The sequence below is a fragment of the Pygocentrus nattereri genome, chromosome 11 (genome assembly GCF_015220715.1).
Source record: "Pygocentrus nattereri isolate fPygNat1 chromosome 11, fPygNat1.pri, whole genome shotgun sequence".
Classification (NCBI taxonomy): Eukaryota; Metazoa; Chordata; class Actinopteri; order Characiformes; family Serrasalmidae; genus Pygocentrus; species Pygocentrus nattereri.
This window is the reverse complement of record NC_051221.1, coordinates 25,392,774-25,405,275: the sequence shown is the minus strand read 5'-3', so window position 1 is coordinate 25,405,275 and position 12,502 is coordinate 25,392,774. Positions and strand designations below refer to the sequence as shown.

The window sequence follows — 12,502 nt, the reverse complement described above, 5'->3', positions numbered from 1 at the left end:
ATTATACTATTCCAGTTTACAACCCAATAGTGTCATAGAATTAAAATATGAAGGAAGATATGAGTTGCACAGTAAACTTTAGTTAACTGTGGCTGTTTTGAACATGCACTGTTTTTTGTTGTTGTTCTCTTTTTCTGTTTCCATGAATTTATCTCTCTGGAACATTTCTGCAGTTTATGCCATGGAAATAAATCGTAAGTGAACTGTTAGTACTTGTATAGCTTAGATACCCTTTCAATCTGAAAAAAAAAATTACCACTAGTGTTCAGGAGTGAGATGTAAAGTCTTCCCTCAGCCCCCTGTGGAGAAAATATGTATGATGAAGATGGAAAGAAACTTCCACCCTGCATTCCTGGTGCCTGGCTCACTCCAGCAATCATGGCCTGCTACTTGCTAGTGGCTAATATCCTCCTTGTCAACTTGCTCATTGCTGTATTCAAGTAAGTGTATACATTAATACATAGATACAGCTTAGGGTATTGTGACTTAGGGTATTGTGTATATCTTCATAATATGAAGCTATTCATAGATATACATTATTAAACTCCTGGAATGGTGTTTGGCATATATGTGCTATATGCAGTCATGGAATTGGTAATACAATATTCATCACATTTACTCTCCCTAATAGCAACACCTTCTTTGAGGTGAAGTCAATCTCAAACCAGGTATGGAAGTTCCAGCGATACCAGCTGATCATGACTTTTCATGACAGGCCAGTGCTTCCTCCCCCTCTCATCATCCTCAGCCACCTCTACATCTTCCTCAGAAGGGTCTGCTGCCGCTGTGGCAAGAAAAAGGAGGGAGAGCTGGACGAGAAGGACAAAGGACTCAGTGAGCTTACCAGAACATAAGATCTATGAGCTAGTATCTTTAAGACATGGAAATTACATGTATGTGCACATTGTGTACATTTCAGATTTCAGATCCAGGCGCAGAGGCTAGGCACAGTATTTTCCCTTTTTACTCAAAAACTTCACCCAGTAGCAATTCTACAATTATCTGTATACCTTTGTCTCAGTGCAACATACAGTATGTTATACAGTGAGAATAAACTGTGTGATGATAATCAAGTCACCCTCCCACAGTACATTACTGGACAGTTGGCAAATACTTGTTTTTACGTGAGAGAGTCAGATCAATCTCAAATTTCTTTATGGGTCTACAGTGAAAGTTTTTTCTTTCTTACATTGAAAACTGCATTTGCTTTTAACCCCAATATCAGCATGCTTATTTCTGCCGGCGACTCTATGGAATTCACCATTATATGTTAGCAGTAAACTAACATAGCTTTTTGTTCACTTTCCTTTCTTTACTTCTTATGGCAGCTGTAACCTGATATTTGAAGGATGTAATATTTTAATTACATATTCCTGTCCTTTTCACCAAATGCTTCAGTAAGGACATTATTTAACATAATCTAACACGGCCTAATATTTAAAGTCTGTTAGCTCTTTTTCTGCCAAGCTGATGGACAAAAAGACAAAAAATTGATTATTATGTAGGATTTGTTTAATACATTATGAAACTTTTATTTTCGAAAGATGAGTTCACATTTATGTATATTCAAGTAACCAAATTCATACTTCATGTAAGGTTGCGTTAGTGTGATGCTCCATACTTGAAAATAAACTGCACACTTACATTTGACACAGGCTGTCAATCATGTGGTGGCTGTGAATATGCGATATGTTGAGGGTTACTCTCATATAGGGTGGGCACAGGGTCAACAAAGAATATAAAGTTTAAAACACTTGTTTTAATGCCCTTTTTGGGAAAATTTTGGAAAGTGACTGAAATACATGAAATGCTTATTTCTATTAATATTGAATAATATTAATATTTGAAACTTATTTAATAATTATAATTATTGAAATTTATATAAAAAATAATCATATTTGCAACATACAAATAAAAGTTTGTAAATAAATAAAAACTGACATTACATTGACTGGTCACAGTTTTACCTTTTTCTCCCAAGAGCTTATCCTGAATACTGAAGAGCTGAAGTCTCTGTATGAATTTGAGGAGCAGTGTGTGGAAGAGTACTTCAGAGGGAAAGATGATGAGCAGCAGAACTCAAATGATGAAAGAATAAGGGTGACATCTGACAGGTACTGCCAGAACACGATGTTCCTGTGGGTTTGCTACTGCTATTAACAAGGCATTGAATTGAACTTTTTCAAAGTCTGTAAATTTGAACAAGCCTTGTATGTTTCTTGACAGAGTGGAAAACATGTCCATGCGTCTGGAGGAGGTCAATGAGAGAGAGAACACGATGAAGGCTTCCCTGCAGACAGTAGACCTTAGGCTGGCCCAGTTAGAAGACATCCACTCTCGCATGATGAATGCTTTGGAGAAGCTGGCTGGGATTGACCATGCTGAATTGACCCGGACACGGTCAGGAGCTTCTTCAGTGTATGGCCCTCCTTGTCTCCTCCGCACCAGCAGCATTAACAGTGCTGATGGGTACAGTCTGTATCGCTACTACCTGGATGACTGCCCCCCGACTGAAGAGAAAGAGGGGAGCAAAGCAGGCCAGCTGGCCTCAGTGAAACTGAGCAGAATGTGCAAGGCATCCAGCATCACAACCCTCAATCCTAAGGAGTATGGACCGAATTTGGAGGTAGAGGTCCCAGTACTAAGGAGCCGCCCACCCTCATGTGTGGACATCCGGATTTCCCCTTGTGATGTGAAACCTGAAGATACGAATCAGGGTGGAGAGGTGCAAGAAGAAAAACCTATTCAGTCTGTCCCAGTTGGTCAGGATAACTCTGCAGCTAAAAGAGATATTACATTTGAAAGGGCTAAGCTTGATGCTGCCATCTCCTTCCCCTTAGAAAAGGTAAAGGCGTTCAGATACTACCCATCAGAAACACTAAGCACTTCACCCTCTTCAGCAAGGAAGTCTAGAAGCACCATCTTGTTTGACCCAGCAAACAGGGACGATGATGCTTTTAAAGACCCAAGCTCTCCAGAACAAGGGACTGATGGGTCCTCGAATGTAAGGCGATGGAGTGCTGGCTTTGAATATAAAGTTCACCCCAGCCTTTTTGGCCAAGCACCTAAAGTATCAATGATCAGGCCTCCAAGTGGACACCAAAATGAGGCAGATCAAGCCGAGGGCCAGCATAGACTAAAAGTTCCATCCATTCACATGGAGGAAAGACGGCCAGAGGAGAGACCCCAGGAAGATGAACATGGGGAAAGCAAGGAAGAGCAGAGTGAGGCTAACCAAGATGGCAGAAACAGTGATGGCACAGATGTAAATCTAAAAGTGGAGGACACTCCTGAAGAGAGAGACAGAGACCAAACAGACAGCCATGAAGGACACATGAATGCTGCAAAAATGTATGAGAATGATGAAAATGTACCTGACTCTTGTTACCTTAATGTTCCTGAAGAGAGAATGATCCTTCCTGGAAGATCCAAGAGCTGGAACAAAAAACAGCGCAAATCCTTGGAGAAAAGCATTGACAAGCCCCGTGGTTCCTGCAGTGAAAGAGACCTCTCAAGCGGAGGTTCCCTTGACAAGGCTGACAAAACATATGCAAAAGAGTCAAGTGAGGAGGAGCTGAAGAATGAGATAGACCTTAAGACGGCAGACCAGACGGACTGCTATGAGAAATGATGAAGGGCATGCTGCAGTATATCCTCATAATATTTATGCTGTTATTATGTTCTCTGACATATTATGACTTGGTTTCAGTATATTTACTTCATATTTAAGGGAGATTTGTAATGTATGTTGATTATCTTTAAGACAAGAGTAAGGCAAAAATTCTCAATGTATAGTTCTTGCTTATATTTCACCTTTACATGCTAATGTTTTTTGGCAACACGATTCTGAGTTGCAGTTATGAATTAAAGGGGCATAAAGCTAGCATTTAATATATAATTTGTCAGGTTATGTAATAATCTGAAGCACACAGTATACATTTTGGAAATGCATCATAAAACCACCAGGAATCTCGCACAGCAATATAAAAATGCTGACTATAATAAATGTATATTTGTATTTATAAATACAGGCATAATATCTATCCGTAAAGACGTCCTATCCTCTGGCTTTCTTCTGCATTGGCCAAAAAGTGGGAGAAAATATCAAGCAGCCCACCCTCACATATTCACCCCAAAATACATATAGCTTTTTAAAGTTTCCCACTTTCATGATGTATCCCACCCTCAGGATGTCATCATAAAGAGGATTGTACTAGTTTTTAAACCAAAATATAATCTAGATCTTGTTGCACCAGAGTGCGCCTTTAAGGGTACTGTAAGTCCTGTAAGTTCTGCTTATTACTTGTAACTTAACCTGCCACAAACTCAAGAATAGAACAAACTCTGAACTGTCAGTCCACAAACATTAGAGAAGCAACTCACATTCCATTTGCAACTCATTTAGTATTGCTAAGTAATAATCACACTTCTCAATATGTTGTTATTACAGTGGACAACTTGATGTACATTTACATATGTAAGTATGTAAAACTGAACTAAATGTACCTTCATGTAAAATCCACCTGCACAAATGTTCATTCCTGTTCAGTACTGACTTTCAGAAACGGCAGAGCTCACACAGCACTGCAATGCCCCCTGGTGTCTCTGAAGGTGAACTGTATAAATGTGGTTCGCTTACGTGACAGCACTTAATAATCAGGAAACACAAAACACACATTTAGCACAACATTATGCAACATTTACTTTGGTTATATGTGGTACAAAAAGTTCACAATTAATAAAAATCACACTTAAAATAGGTTATACTTTCTTTCTTTTTTAAACAACCATTAGCCTACCAGATGGGTAGGTTGTTTGAGAAAGCACTTCCTTACTGAATTGATACATGGCAGTACATTGACAGCAATACTTCACAAAACCTGTAAAAACCTTCAAATCTGTAAAACCAGGACACTGCCACAGATATGTATGGATTAAATGTGCATAGCAACGGTCCCATCTGAACGTCAGTGTTGGAATAATAGGCTACATTTGTCTGTATTCTGTGGCAAGCTTCAAAGTAGTCTTCCAGAACTTTACCTCAGTTTCTGTCAAACTGACCTTGAAGATCCACAGAGCAAAACACTCATGCACAGGCAACAGTTTCAAGGCCTCAACTGGAACAGTGGCAGGAAGAAACAAGGATCCTAACAAGAACTTTTTATTGCTGACTCATGTCTCTTAACTTGTTTCCTCTTCTGAAACGTCAGTGCATGTAACAGCAACTAAAACAGTTTGGCTACTTACTCTTAACACAGAAATTCAACTGTTTTAATAGCACTGGCACCAGTGAAATGAATGCTACTACTAAGTGGGCATAATGTATAGATATGGATTCACACCAACACACACCACAAACACAACTTATAATACTGCTTTTAGCAACTGCACTTTTTAAGAGGTACTAGTGTGACATGTTCTTTGAGCTTTCATCAAACAACAATAAGCACAGGAGGTGCCCTGTTATGATACATTGCAGCAATACATGGCAACATGAAAAATGACAGACACAGCTCACTGTACAACTATTAAAGCATGCATTAGTGGCTTTCTTATACATTCAAACAGAGATATTTCAAACCCCACCTCACCTCTCTGCCACTCCACAACAAACATGTTCTAGACCTTTGCCACTCATGCTCAAATGTCCATTGCAGAACATGAATTAATTGATCAGAAATACTTGTAAATAATGTTACTATTCTTCTAGAATGTGTGCTATATAGGTCTGTTTTGATTGGCTGCTGCTTAATACACACATAGACAAACTGTAAAGCGCACATCTACCCATCATGCTCTGCAGCTGTCATGTTCTATATTTGAGTCTCCTCATTGAGGGGAGTTCAGGATCTCTGTCAGTGCTATTCCTGGTTATGTGCCTGTGGGAAGAACTCAAAGATATTCTCAAAATAAGAAATCTTAGTCAGCCCCACTTATATATAAGGTGCTCTCAAACCCTTATTAATACACAAATGGCTAGACATTTTGCACATAATCCTCTGTCCTGTTTCATACAATGGCAGTGCAACAGAGGAGCACTTGGTTAGAATAAAAGAACACAAAACACACACCAACACGCGCTGACACAAATGTCTAAGCTTCCTTTATGAAATTCTGAAATAATATGCAAATATTTAGGAGGTATATGTGCTATGCTTATAAAAGCTTTACAAAACACAAAAAGTCGAATAATTGTAAAATTTATAACTTATTATAGCATTGTTGTTTTTTTTTTTGTTTTTTTTAACAAATCAACTGAAGCAAGTCAGTCAAACCCTAAAATCTTGTCTCTCATTCACAAACAAAAATGGTCCAAAGAAACCAATTTCATAAACCAGCTGAATTTTTCCAACAGCCATCATACTTTGCCAACTTGCCCTGCGGTCTGTGCGAAGAGGAGGCTTCCCGTGCCATAGAAGCCTGAGTGCACAGGTCTCTTAAGAGGCTCACATGACCTCTTATATTAGCTGAGCAATTCTGCAGCTACAGAGATAGAGTTTATGTACGTGTCCTGACATTATAGCAGTGTACACTTGAAGAAGCTGTGCTTCTTAGAGCGCTTCTCTGTGATCTTAAGCGCTGCCCCACCATCAGAGTTAGTGCCGTCATTCTAGAAAAGGCAATAACGAGGAAAGATCATTTAGAAGGGATGAAACAGTACGGATTCATTTGCAACTCAGTAAAGTACATTCTAAGGTTGTTTATATTGTTTTAACTGCTGTTAAGAGAGAGTAAAAGAACTGAAGTTCTTCAAAAAGAGTTAGCTAACAGTTCCAGTTAACAGCATGGCTCACCATTTTCCTGTTCAGTCGAGCCATAATGTCTCTAGCCAGGGTGAAAAAGGCATCTTCCACATTTATGCTGGTTTTTGCGCTAGTTTCCAAAAACTTGATGCCATAATCTATTGCCAGCTAAAAGAAAACATAAGCCATAATAAACCATTAAACATTAAAAATCTAGCTGTATGCAAAGGTCTTTCCCCACATTACTATCATACTAATTGGTTATGACTACTTGTTTATAAGTGCAAAAAGAGAACAGTGAGCAATCTTGAAATGCTGTACCTTTTCCCCTCTCTCCTTAGACACCTGTCTCCTGTCATTCATGTCACACTTGTTTCCAAGGATCATCCTCTCAACATCTGACGATGCATGCTAGGGACAGTAATAAGCATGCAGCACAAATTATTCTCCTACTTGTGGTAAAATACAGATATAAATAGACAACAGCTTATCACATTTTGTGATATAATCACATTTTAAAATCCTGGTCTTTGGGTATCTCCGAACATTTTAGTGCTTTTCCTTCTCCCAATTCATCTGGCCGAATTCTTCATCTAATTAACAATCTCTAATATTATAGGCCACTGTTGACCAACCTTGAGCTTAGAATACCTCTGCAAATTTCAGCGTTTGCAGTGGTATTCTAACGTCAGGATTGGTGAAGAGTGACGTATCATTTTTATGATTTGATCATAACATTAAACTAATATAAAACCTTTTACTGGACGTTAATCACATGTAGCAGAGGTAATCAATTCAGCCAAACGGTACTGGCCCTCAAAGAGTGGAAATGATGACTCCTAACATGCAGTACAAACTTATATTAAGAGGTTATCCTACTTATATGCTCTTCATATTCCTAAGTAAATGAGTCACGATTGATAGATAATGCCGATCAGAGGAAATTATCTTGCTACTACTGTGTTGCCAAGGGTTCCTCAGACTCACCTCTTCAATATTGCGAATCCAATTTTTGATGTTTTCAAATGATTTTTCACTCGTTATATCATACACCAACATAATGCCCTGGCAAAGAGAGGAAGGGACAAAGACAGAAACATTTTCATCTTATATTCAACTGCAGATGTATGAAGTAGCACAATGTGATGAAGAGGACAACTTGGGCTCACCATGGCTCCTCTGTAATATGCTGTTGTGATGGTCCTAAATCTCTCTTGGCCTGCTGTGTCCCTGTAATCAGGACAGACAGCGTACATTTTACGTCACTGGACCAGACAGAAAGGCCATTCATCTTCACCCTACTTCCTCAGTTTGTAACCCTACCATGTCCTGCATTCTCTATGGAGCTTTACAGGCCCACCCTTCCCAATCTACACATCCTGTAAATAGAGCAGGCTGGCTCTTTTTACTGCAACATTGTGTGCATGTCCTTTTCTCCACATTAGTCACCTAATGACTGGGCTGGGCATGTAAGCATTGACCCCTAACAGGAAATACTATTGTCGCTTCTGACATCATTTCACTCTTATTCAGAAATCTAACAAAACTAGGGGGTGGTGGGTTGCAGGATCATAACAAAGTTCTGCAGTATTTTGGAAGTCCACTGACTCCTTCCTAAACCGCTCACGCATTGTGAAATTACACTAACTAACGCTTTAAAAATTATGCTGTATGCTCCACACCATAGTTTCTTTGCCTGTTTTACTTCTGAATAATGTGTACATTGCTTCTTATTATTTGGCGACATCACAGTAACATCACAAATTATCAGCAAGATCACATTAGTCAATAACAAACACTTGAGAATTGAGCATTCAGGTAACAGATAAGCAGATTACACTAATTTAGTGAGTCCACCCTGAAGTCTCCTGAAACATAAACACCTTGCACATCACTCTGAAAATAGTGTGGTTTACAGTTCCATTTTAGAAACTGGATCTTACTTTGAGTATAATCTTACTGAATTCTGTGAAATTTAAATGAAAGAAAAAAAAGGTAAATTTCTGAAAATCACAATACTTACCATATCTGCAGTTTGATTTTCTTTCCATTCAACTCTACAGTCCTGATTTTGAAGTCAATGCCTAAAAGAATTGTAAAAAAAAAACTATTACAGCAGACTTAAATGGGAATTCTACAGATTTTTCAACATTTCTACATGAATTAATTGTTAAGATGTAAACAAGGTCATTCAGAATGGTTTGACATGAAATGTTCAGCTCATGTTCAGAGAAACTTACAGAGAGAAATGTCCACAGTGGTGGTGATAGGAAGCAGACGTCTGAAGAGTTTAATGTTTCTATAAGCTCACATAAGGTTCTTACATGAAATTGTTATGAATACACTGCCTAATACCTAAGACTTTGTTTTTTGACTGTTCTGAGATAAATGTTTTGGCCTAAAATGCATTTTTAATTATCCTTGACAAGAGGTACATGCAGGGCTTTGTTTGGAAAAATAGAACAGATTTTTTTCAGATTTACCACTATTTCACTATTATTAACACTACTTAGAACAAAAAACATGTGTAGGTCCACTGGTAGATTTGGAGAGTAAATAAAATGGCTATATTTGTGTTGTAGATATTGCCACTCCTAGTACCTATTACTAACATTGTAGAGAAATCTGAATTGATAGGTTTCTCTGCAATTAACAATTTCACATCAACCTCTCTGAATTACTTTATTCACATAGCAATGCCTGAATTTTGCAGAAATTTCGAAAAACTAGTAGAAATCCCCTTTAACATGCAAACTTTACACAACAGAATACTCAAATATTCAGTGTAGACAAAAACGTGCTTTCCATAAACAGTGTTGTCATTGGTAGACCCTTACAAGAAGAAAAAAATCTGTGGATGATTCACACAAAGATTGGGAAGGTCCAAGCTATGAATGGGGAGGTGATATAGCAAAAATATAGTATCATGGCACTTGGAGCTATTCTGATGATACACAATACTTGATACATATCACAATACTTAGTTCTACTTAGGTTTGATAAACTGATAAGAAAGCACCCAAAGAGTCACATTTAAAATCTGTACAATGATTTTTGTTCAGTGGTTTGCATGTTGTGCTGCACTAAATCTTATTTAGCAGAACTGATCACGCCCTCTTTATAATGAATCATGCAGTTGTGTTATTTAAGTACAGACAATATTCACAATATACTTAGAACAATTTATTGTGATATTATAATGTACTGTAATTACCTGCATTAACAATATTGTCATATCACCCACACCCAAAACACTTGTAACAGAATTCCTAAGGATGACCATTTTCTTAACAGACAATGTATTCATTACATGCATACTTTCTGTTAGAAGGGGGAGCGACAGACAAGTTGCTAGCCCTGTCTTATACCACAGCTTCCTAACAACGTCTGACATGCCATCCAAACCACCTCCTGATACCCATCTGCTAAATCTAGCTTCTGTTCCATCATGCTGGCATATCTTCAGGCTCTGATTAAGCCGACATTATTTATTTATTTTTGTAAGGTGACTCTGAACAAGCAACATATATGACATTTCAATCTGAGAAGGATACTTTATTTCTTAAAAATATCTTTTAAAAGTTCCTAAAGGCTCATGCAGTGCAAGTAAAATTAAAGCTAATACAACTTAAAACTGCAGCATAGCTTTTAAGGTAACTGCTAAGCTGAGAATGTTGGAAACCCAAAGAGGCGCCCAGAAAAAATGGTACGCTAGGTAGATGTCTGTCTTGTTTTCCTTCTAGCGGAAAGTGTGAGCACACAGATATCTAGAGAAAACTACTTGTTAGCATAGCTTCTTGTCTCCAGTGACTAACTGGGAAGCAACTGGAAAAAAACATCATTCACATCCATCCTTTTCAAACAATTCCTTTTGCAAAGGGGAGCTTTATGTTAGAAAAGAAGCTTAACTGAATGCAACTGTCTTGCTGTATGTAGTAATTGCTGTATGTAGAAATTTCAAACAACAAACACTTATTTGATAATTATGTTACAATTTTTGAATAACATGTAAGATAAATTAAGTTCACCCAGATGGAGCGAATGAGTCACGGGAAGCACTGGTTGATATCTCCGATGCTCTGAGGCACTTAGGGAAGCCTGCAGTTTGGCCAGAGCCAGGGTCAACCACCTCCTGGCACATGGAAGTAGCTGCCCATCAGGCCTCTGCCTACTGACTTGTCAGCAGAATGAAGGCGTGAACTCGCAGAATGTCACGAGAGCCAGAGGTGGCTTTAAACAGTGCGGCTCTGTGTTCATGGTCAGGCCTGATTCTGTGGGACAGAAAGCCTTTCCCAGCTAAACTGGCCATGAACCTTGCAGCCCATTGTTGTCATACAAGCACAAAAAGTCTGCCTGTCAACATAATGTATGACATTGTTCATGAAGAAAAATTGAAGTGCAATGAAAACACATTAACTCAGAAAAACAGTGTCTATAAAACATCTCTGCTGAATGTCAAGCATCTACACTGCAGAACTATTAGACCTATAACGCTAAGGTTTGCACTGAAGCACAAAATGGGACAATTAAAAAATTCCCCCTTTTTGCTCATTTTCAAACACATAGAAAAACTCTTTCCAGGCCACAGGAAAGTCCTGGGCCACCAAGTTCCAGGCGTCATCTCAAACAAAGGCAGACAGTATGGCGATGATTTAAATGTGTTGAAATCGGGTGGAAAACTGGAAGCGGAAACCTGGACTACAGATCACTGCAAATATAGGACCTACATTAAAAAACACAGGAACTGTATATTATGCTGTAGCTAAACAAACAGGTATAGAACAATGAAAGTGTATTATTATGTATAAAAAGGGCTGTTTTAAAAGAAAAAAATAGGAAAATGTATATTCTGATAGTTCTTAATGCATGCTCTGCTGCTCTGGTCCAGCTGTTCGGTGACACTCCAGATGAAATTGACATCTGGGATCTTGGATAAACAGCATTACCAATTTACAACCTTTTGGCATGTCACATAGCTACTGCCTATGTATCTGAAAGACCTCTTAAAAACAAAGAATGAAGTGCATTTGTAAGGAGATTTCATTGTTTGAAATTTGTGCATGACTGGACTGTCTTGAATCATCCATGAGTTTATAGTTCTTCTGCAAGAGGTTTACAATGCACAGTACACCTGGTTCTACATAAATGAGAAGTTCATTCTGGGCTCCATTATAAACGCTCTAAATAATAAATGTCTTGTTCCCTCTGGTTGTGATAATCGTTATGTTTCCGATTATCCGCAGGCCTGAACAGTTTCGCAGATAAGGATAAACCCTGCAGGCTGAATCCAGATGTTTCATTCACTACATATTCCAATGTGCGACCGCCTGCTGAATAAGCTGATCTCTCTGCTGAATTGCTGTGACAAAGACACAGATAACAGATTCTTGTAAATAGCATACCTTATGGATCAAGTGGTGCTGTGAGATATGTGCTAGTCTATGCAGGGAAGAGAAGCTGCATTACCCCCCTTCCACTAACGTTAGCTACCCACCGACCGGGTGCACTGACCGATTGTAGAAATGAAGGTGGTGTTAAACGCGTCCTCGCTGAACCTGAAGAGAAGGCATGTCTTTCCCACTCCGCTGTCCCCTATGAGCAAGAGCTTGAAGAGATAGTCGTAGGTTTTAGCCATTTACCACGCCGGTGCTCCGCCGTAACTGTCAAAAGGCTGCTGGCTGGCTGGCTGGCGGTCTTCGTTGTTCCTCCACTGACACCGACTCACACAGCGCCGCGCCGACGGAGGCTGCCTCCGCCGC

At 38.9% G+C, this 12,502-nt stretch overlaps 2 protein-coding genes across 3 annotated transcripts in view; one reads left to right on the top strand and one right to left on the bottom strand.

Moving 5' to 3' along the window:
• LOC108433637 (transient receptor potential cation channel subfamily M member 1-like) overlaps window positions 1–4,759 on the top strand; it is a 26,710-nt gene extending 21,951 nt beyond the window's left edge. For both annotated transcript variants that reach the window (XM_017708345.2, XM_017708344.2), the window contains exons 23-27: window positions 174–194; window positions 296–440; window positions 632–834; window positions 1,982–2,114; window positions 2,227–4,759. In XM_017708345.2, the coding sequence (XP_017563834.1) occupies window positions 174–194; window positions 296–440; window positions 632–834; window positions 1,982–2,114; window positions 2,227–3,631 (1,907 nt within the window). In that variant the 3' untranslated portion in view covers window positions 3,632–4,759. The remainder of the gene's footprint in view (window positions 1–173; window positions 195–295; window positions 441–631; window positions 835–1,981; window positions 2,115–2,226) is intronic.
• Window positions 4,678–12,502, bottom strand: LOC108433638 (ras-related protein Rab-8B-like). The gene is made up of 7 exons (XM_017708347.2): window positions 12,255–12,502; window positions 8,767–8,827; window positions 7,913–7,973; window positions 7,731–7,808; window positions 7,065–7,154; window positions 6,795–6,911; window positions 4,678–6,610 (listed from the first exon to the last, which is right to left on the bottom strand). Exons 1-7 carry the CDS (start codon window positions 12,376–12,378, stop codon window positions 6,518–6,520), a joined length of 624 nt encoding a protein of 207 aa, XP_017563836.1. The 5' UTR covers window positions 12,379–12,502; the 3' UTR covers window positions 4,678–6,517.